We start from the raw sequence: 7,821 nt of genomic DNA on the forward strand, positions 1-7,821 counted from the left end.
TATTAAATAATTTTATTCTTCCAAGCTTAACCCTTAACAAAATGTATTATTCTATCCATATCCTCTCCTCCATTTTTGGCGCCATTTTATATAGAAAAATGGGAAAAAAATTTTTTGTCCCACCAACCTTTAGGTTATTTCACTAAATAATTTCATAATATAAGTTGAATTTTTTAAAGATCCTATCTAATCCAGTACTTTTAAACATTCATTTCTCTACGCCTATAACTTTCTTTTATTGAGGAGAGATTCCCATATTTTTCTTTTATCGATATAATTTAATTCTAAATATTTTAAAGCTAACTTCTGCACTTATAGAAGTCAAGAATAATTTTAAAATTTATAATAACCTATCAAATAATCCTTCTAATTTTTTTGTGAATTATTGAGACTTCTAGGTATCTAAAATAATTCACTTTGGCCAAAATTTCCTTAATTAGCAAAAAATACAAATAATTACAAAAAGTTTTAAAATAAATTATTTTCATGTTGTTTTCATCTTTCAGGCCTCAAACACTATTTTAGACCCTTTATTCTATTTTTTTATGAATTTTTGTGAATTTTTAGAAATTTCGGGCATAATTTCCAGTTTTGCCATTCCTTGACCAGAACTTTTCAAAATGACAATTCAGTCCTTCTCCAAGTTTCACTTCAAAAGTGATTCTGCTTATGTTTTTACTACACTATCTGGTCCTCAGTCAATCCTAAATTTCCCATTTTTTATGTTATAATTAACAAGATATGGCAACGTTCCAAGTACTATAGGGCGCTAAATGTGAATATCCCTCATAATAGGGATTTGAACATTAGTTTGCCAAGTTATGAGGGACTATAGCTCCTTCTGAGAAGCCATTTTATTACTTGCTTTAACAATTGGGCCCACAAAATCCATATCATTCTGCAGCTCAAATGCTTTCAATGTTCTTCAATATAGCTTTCTGCACCTTTTTGCCGCCCACCTGGGTCATAGCATTAAGTGGGCTTAAAAATTAGGTTTGGGCTTACCTTGGACATCGGGCCTTAGGCCCAAATTCTCCTTATACTTACGATAAACTAGACCAACAACAATTGGGTTGAGTGGTAAGAGATTCAAAATTCTTCGAGCAACAATCCATTGATCCAAGCCTCTTTCTTTTTTTGGGGAGCGGGGGGGGGAGGGGATTAGAGAAGCAGGTATCAATTGTATGAAATGAATCATACTGTTCATGGGACTTATAAACCGTGTGACTCCCCATATTTTTTATATTTGAATATTAAATATTCTATGTTAAATCAGCTCACCCTATATACCGTTGTTCAAATTCAATACTCATTTTTGAAATGAGATTTAGAAGACCCAAATTTAAAAAATTTCTAATTCCCCCCGGGAAAAGATGACCGTTTTAGAAGTTTATCTTTATTTTAGTTTTTATATTTATTAAAATATAAAAATTTAAGGGGGAACTTAAATTAAATCTGAACCAACTGATTTAATTTCAAGATTTCATATTTCATCCTAGTAACAAGAAACTAAAAGATCTGTGATACATTACATCTGCTTTCATTGAGACCTATATTCTTGAATCAACCTACATTAATTAGTGAAATCCCTAAAGCCAAAGTCAACAAAGCTAGAAGCTTGAGGCGATTTGAAGTAAGCCACAAGACCCACAAAGGGAGCATTAAGGTAAGTAGCAGGCTCGGACTGACCAACATTATATCTCGAGTCTTCAAAAGTGTCATCTTCGGCTGGACCTCCGACAAGGGCGCCGATGAGGATGTTAGGGTTTGGTGCGTTGGATTTGAAGTATTGATCTCCATCGCGACAGGTGATGTGCTGTGGATGCTGGTCAAGCGAAGGCATGGTTGAAGCACGGTGATGAATCTTTTGTGGAAACTTGTTGCTGTATCCCACCATATATGACATCCCTAATGGGTTGTTTCCAAGAATATAATCAACCTGAAATCACAAAGATCAGTGTATTTGGGTGTAAAATTGCGTGTGACTTTTTTTAAAAATCCCTCAAAAAATTTGATTGAGATTTTATATCTAAAACGAAAAAAAACTCCTGTACATACTTGAGATTTGGCGAGGTTGATGAGTGTATTTGGATCAGCCGTAACACTTCCACAGTTGACTACTTTTTTAGCAGCTTGCATGTAACGTGCATAAACAATTAGGAGGAAAGATGTTGAAGTCACATGTTGAAGGTTGCTTGATCCAGGTTTGAACATAAGCCCACCTTAATTAATTGTCCATTTAACATTTAGCCATTTGTAAGTTCAATATGATGATATGATTCATAAAATTATTATAATAAAATGTTAAAATGTTGTTTTCTCCCATAACCTTAAGTTAAATTTGATAGCAGTCTCAATTATTAATTGCTAAGAAATATAAATGTTGATTAATTTTACAATAAATTGACACAACGTACGTTATGGCTTTTATTATGGCTAGAATTGAATGTCCTAATTAAAGTTTCTCAAAAACGATCAAGCAATAATGAAGAAAGAGCAAAGAGCCAAGAATTTTAAAGGAGAAATGAAATGATGAAGAAAAATTTAAGAATTTCAAATAATCTAAAAGCAATATATATATATATATATTTTGTGTGTAGGTGAAATTTTAATTTTAATATCATCAATATCAATATTAATTATATATAAAATCAATAAAAGATCATCCTACTATTTAATTAACAAGTGTGTGCGCATTACCTTTGGAGTAGGATACTGATTTGGTTGGAGAATTGGGCAATACAGAGCACACAAAAGCGTCTGCGTTTGGAATGAAGGGGCTGGCACTGGAAGGATCACCCATTACCCACTGCGAAATTAAAAACAATACCGTTTTAAAATTTTAATCATAAGCAAGTTTACTAATTATTTGAAGGAATTAATGGCCACAGATAATCAACATCAATAAATAATAAAATAATTAGTATTTTAGTCTACCATCATACAATATATTGGTCGATTCTATCTGTGCAGTAATAATTAGACAGGTATAATCTCAATCAATAAATTGTCATCAATTTTGGACTTTGAATTTTGGATGAATGACATAAAGAAGTTTACTAATTATTTGAAGGAATTAATGGCCACAGATAATCAACATCAATAAATAATAAAATAATTAGTATTTTAGTCTACCATCATACAATATATTGGTCGATTCTATCTATGCAGTAATAATTAGACAGGTATAATCTCAATCAATAAATTGTCATCAATTTTGGACTTTGAATTTTGGATGAATGACATAAAGAAGGATAAAATTACTAGAATATAATTTATGTAGTACAATTAGTTCTCTTTGATTTTCAATCCAATCCAATCCTATTGAATATATTTTGATCATCTCTATTTTCATCTATCCTTTGCATTAGTTGATTTAGAAGAAAGAAATCATCCATAAATCTCTTAGACGGGGAAAAAAATATATTATACACAGATAGGACTCTTGAGAATTTAATTCATTTAATATCATTAATAGGTCAATAGGTAGATTTAATATTTACAAGTTCGACTCGTAAGACTTTAAGTAACGCAACTTGACTTGTAAATATTAAATATCTTGAGAATCATTAATATTAAATGTCATTGAAGAGACCTATATTTATATTTAATTTTCTTATTTGAGATTTATGGACGATTTTCTCCCTTATCTTATTACCTAGACTTCAAAATGGCATATATAGTAGTGCAATGCTATAAAAAAAATTCTCTCTTCTTGCAACGTCATGAATTATTTATATCGTAATTAAATAATTGGGAAGTTAATATATACTTCTTCCGGTACTTAATATAAAAGTTAGTTGACTAATTTAAGTAAATTAAAAGGTTTGTTAAGTTGGTTATTTGTAATAAATATATATTATCTTTTCTAGAATACTCTTTGCATGTGTATTAGTTAAAACTATCATTTAATGAAACCTTTAACATGCGTAACTACTACAAAAACTATTTTGAAAAAAATAAATAAATATGAGAGACAAAATAGATTGGAGTCTTATATCTAAGATTAAATTAAAAGTCAAATTAACTATTAAATAGACCATAAATAATGAAAATGTACATTTATATATGCTACCTCTAGTCTTTAATATAAGAACTAGTTAATTAATTAAATTGAGTAGATTAAGAACATTGTTAAGTTAATTAGTTGTGATAAATAGGTGTTGTCTTCCATAAAATAATCATGTATATTAGCTAGAACTATCATTTCATAAAACTCCTAATGTGTGAAATTGTTACAAAGACGACCTTGCAAAAAATAGATAAATACATGAGATAAAGTAGATTAGGGTCTTATATTTAGAATCAAATTGAATGTCAAATTAGTTTTTATATTAAAAACCGAAGGTAGTAGAAGAAAAGTTTGTGGATAATGAACCTGAGAAACAAGAACATTAATTCCAGCAATCTTGCAGTCCCATCCAAATTCAGCAAAGCTTCCACCATTCAATAGAACTGCAACTCCTTTGATGTTCCGAATCACTGGCTGGCTTTCTATGCTTCCTATGTTTGATCTCACAAACTCCCAATATTTCCTCATTTTTGTTGCCTTGTACAACCATGCCGCTCCCCATATCAACTCATCCTGAATAATATATATTTATTATTATTAATAAATTGAATTTTTTATTGTTATTAATTTATTTATATACACACAATTAAAATAAATTTAATTATAGTTTTTTTTAGTGAGGACATGAAGTCTGGAGTTTTTCTTGAATGACATACCATGTAGCCATTGTAATCACAGTAGAAGGGGCATGCTGCTCCAACACTTGCGTTGTAAGATCCACGATTGTTATTTGCAAAGTCAAATACCTAAATTGAAGTTGAGATATTCAATTGATAGCAAAACTCAAAAACAGACATATCACTAATTTGGATCCCAAAATGATGAATCTGAGTCAGATGGATCATAATTAAAATATATAAAATATTCATATAATATTCAGAAAATAATAGTAGTAAATAAAAAAAGACGTTACTTCACAAATAATCGGGTCACTCATGTATAAATTAAACCACATATAATTCAGCAAAGCAAAACAGAGTTACTAAAATATAAAACAGAGTTACTAAAATATAAAATCTAATTGCATAGACTTATCCATAACTCTTAACAAGATACTAGCACACCAATTCGCTGGTCTGACCAACCGACTGAGGTTGGGTTTTAATATCATGGAGAAGAAAGGTATAAATAATTATGGGCCCCACTTGTCATTGAATCATCAAATAATTTGGACTCTTTAAAATTTCCCCTCCCCTCCCCTCCATTTCTCTCATACCAAACATAGGGTAAGAAGCTTTGGATCCACACACTTCATGAGTGGAACCATGTCCAAACATAATGAATTCATTTATATCTATCACAACATCTTGATCCTTCCAACCATAATTCAGTGCCTCATAATCATTAATTCAGGACATATATCTGAATCCAAAAACAAACATACCCGTATGGCATGGCTAAGAAGCCATTTAGAATATTGATTATCTGATGCAGAAAATGCCATGGAAGAAGCAGCAAGAGCAGCAGCAATTTCTGCAGAAAGCTCAGAACCAGGCTTGTTTGGAGTAAGAACATAAGTGTTTCTGGGAGTGTCCATGTCTTCTGGTCTCTCCCAACAATCATGATCGCCATAAGGTTCTCCAACTTGAGCAACAATAAGATTATTAGGGTTTCTTGTGGCTTTCAAGAAGTAGTCACTTCCCCATCTGATCGCTTCCAAAGCATGTTCAAGATCTGAACCCATTGAGTTCCCAAATTCTAACACACCCCAAGCCAACATCGTCGTTGAGAATGCCATTGGAAAATGAAATTTTATGTTGTCACCAGCATCATAGTATCCTCCAACCATGTCAACCTGATCAATTTTGAAGCATGTTGTAAGTGACTTAATTTCAGTCACTGATTAATAATCTACAAAAACTTATTTGAATCAAACACTAACGGCTCAAGATTATATATACAAGATCGAATGTGACCTCCTATTTATGGCGGAGGTGTTCGAGGTACTTCCCCTAAGGGCGATTTGGGTAGAATAAGTCTATTTTTTTTTTCTCTTTATAATACCATAACTTTCATCATTGGTAGAGTAGGTCTATTTTGATTTATACTATGTGCTTGGTTCCAATGGACACCTCTATAAATAAAATTTGGACGTTTATATTTGATTTTTTTTTCCCAATAGCATCATACAAGATAAATATAACTTTCATATGTAGTAATTGATTTTGTTGAACATCTACTTTGTAAACGTACAAAATAAATGCTTAATTTCAATAATGACAAGAAATTTTGATTTATTGTTATCAAAGAAATATTGTGCATATTTTTCTGTTAATGTTAATATCATGCTTCTATAAGCAATAAAAATAATATTTTAATAATATATTTTTATAATAATGAAAATAATTATAACTATTAAAAAAATTAATAATATATGAACAGAATTAACAGTTGATTATAAAAATAGAATAACATATAAATATATTAAATTAAACATAAGATATAAATCAATAGAAATTTACGGAAATCATAAGAACCTCTTCATCTCCCAATAAATAACATAATATATACAATCAGGCAAAAAAAAAAAACATAGTATGTACAAAATATATTTCAATTTAGAGGAGGAGCCAATTGTGGAAATGATCTTTTGTTATCATATGTTTGGTCATTGCTTCATCTCACGACTATCTTCGATTTAGCTTCAAACAACATGGTTTGATATTCAAAATCAGTAAAATTACATCAATGACATTGTAACCTAGTAATATAAAAATTTAACGTAAATTGGAGATCACGAGTTTAATCCTACTTATCACTTGAGGTCGTTAATAACTTTTGTCTAATTAAAAAATAGTTTTAATGATTTTTATCCAAAGATCAACATGCACTTAATATAATATATAATATCCCATATTTAATACCTAACAGTATAGTGTCTCATAAAGAATTGCTTCCAGTTGGAAGATATATGTGCCTAGTATAAAAAAAAAAAAAAAACTAACATGCGTGGTAACAACAAACAAAAGAAGGCAACAAAGATCTTGCCAGAATATGATTGAAATTCCATATACACTCTATTTAATTCTAGATATAAGAGATTAATAACTTATTTATGGAAATTAAGATTAGTTTTCGGTTACGATATCCTTTTAATCATATGCAACAAAAACTACTCCCATATAAAAATTCAAACCTACAATCAATAAAGATATTTTGAGAAAAAATTATAAAATTTGAAAACAATTCATCTAGTGTCAAAACAAACCTCTCAATTAGTTCTTACCACGAAACGGGGTTTTGTAAATCTAAAAATAATGGTTTGCCAGAGAGGGAGAGGGAGAGGGAGAGGGATTGGGGGGGGGGGGAGAGATTTACATGAGCATCCGAGCCATCGTTAAGAGCAGAATCTTTTCGCCATGTCAAACGTTGAGAAGGTGGCAATTTTCCTGACCTTTGGCCTTCAAAGAACAAAATACTCTTCGTTAATGCATCTCCATAATTCCCTGAATCTGCTCTTACCATCACCATCAACTTCGTCCTCATCACCAGTAGTATTGATAATAATAACTTCCATAAAGCCATACTTGAAAGCTTTGAAGTCTTCTGCAGAAAATACTGGTTTTGATTGAGGAGAAGCAGCACCAAGTTTTTTTCCTGATGAAACTAAATACTAGCTCCTACTGGCTCATCATCAGTGTATTAAATAGCTCCGTTTTTTCAGCTTTCGTTCTGCAAATTTAATGCTGCTGATAAGGAAAATTTGGTCTGATTATATTAAAATAATAAATTTTACCTTTACATACATA

General features: G+C 30.7%; 1 protein-coding gene across 1 annotated transcript; it reads right to left on the reverse strand.

Annotated features, from left to right (window-relative positions):
• Nucleotides 1-1,573: 1,573 nt before the first annotated feature.
• On the reverse strand, nucleotides 1,574-7,543 carry LOC114752652 (endoglucanase 8-like). The gene is made up of 7 exons (XM_028941396.1): nucleotides 7,391-7,543; nucleotides 5,457-5,867; nucleotides 4,729-4,818; nucleotides 4,379-4,585; nucleotides 2,701-2,809; nucleotides 2,059-2,222; nucleotides 1,574-1,939 (listed from the first exon to the last, which is right to left on the reverse strand). Exons 1-7 carry the CDS (start codon nucleotides 7,541-7,543, stop codon nucleotides 1,574-1,576), a joined length of 1,500 nt encoding a protein of 499 aa, XP_028797229.1.
• Between the last annotated feature and the right edge of the window lie 278 nt (nucleotides 7,544-7,821).

Source organism: Neltuma alba, unplaced genomic scaffold, assembly GCF_004799145.2.
Source record: "Neltuma alba isolate B1F8T4 unplaced genomic scaffold, ASM479914v2 tig00001185_pilon, whole genome shotgun sequence".
In the NCBI taxonomy this organism is placed as follows: Eukaryota; Viridiplantae; Streptophyta; class Magnoliopsida; order Fabales; family Fabaceae; genus Neltuma; species Neltuma alba.

Bases quoted from the DNA above. Each gene is read 5' to 3' on its own strand.
- LOC114752652 (XM_028941396.1), bottom strand. From the start codon at position 7,543: ATGGTGATGGTAAGAGCAGATTCAGGGAATTATGGAGATGCATTAACG. The intron at 5,868-7,390 runs GTAAATCTCTCC...AAAATTGATCAG, and splicing joins ACGATGGCTCGGATGCTCAT to GTTGACATGGTTGGAGGATA. The intron at 4,586-4,728 runs GTATGTCATTCA...TATATTATTCAG, and splicing joins GTGATTACAATGGCTACATG to GATGAGTTGATATGGGGAGC.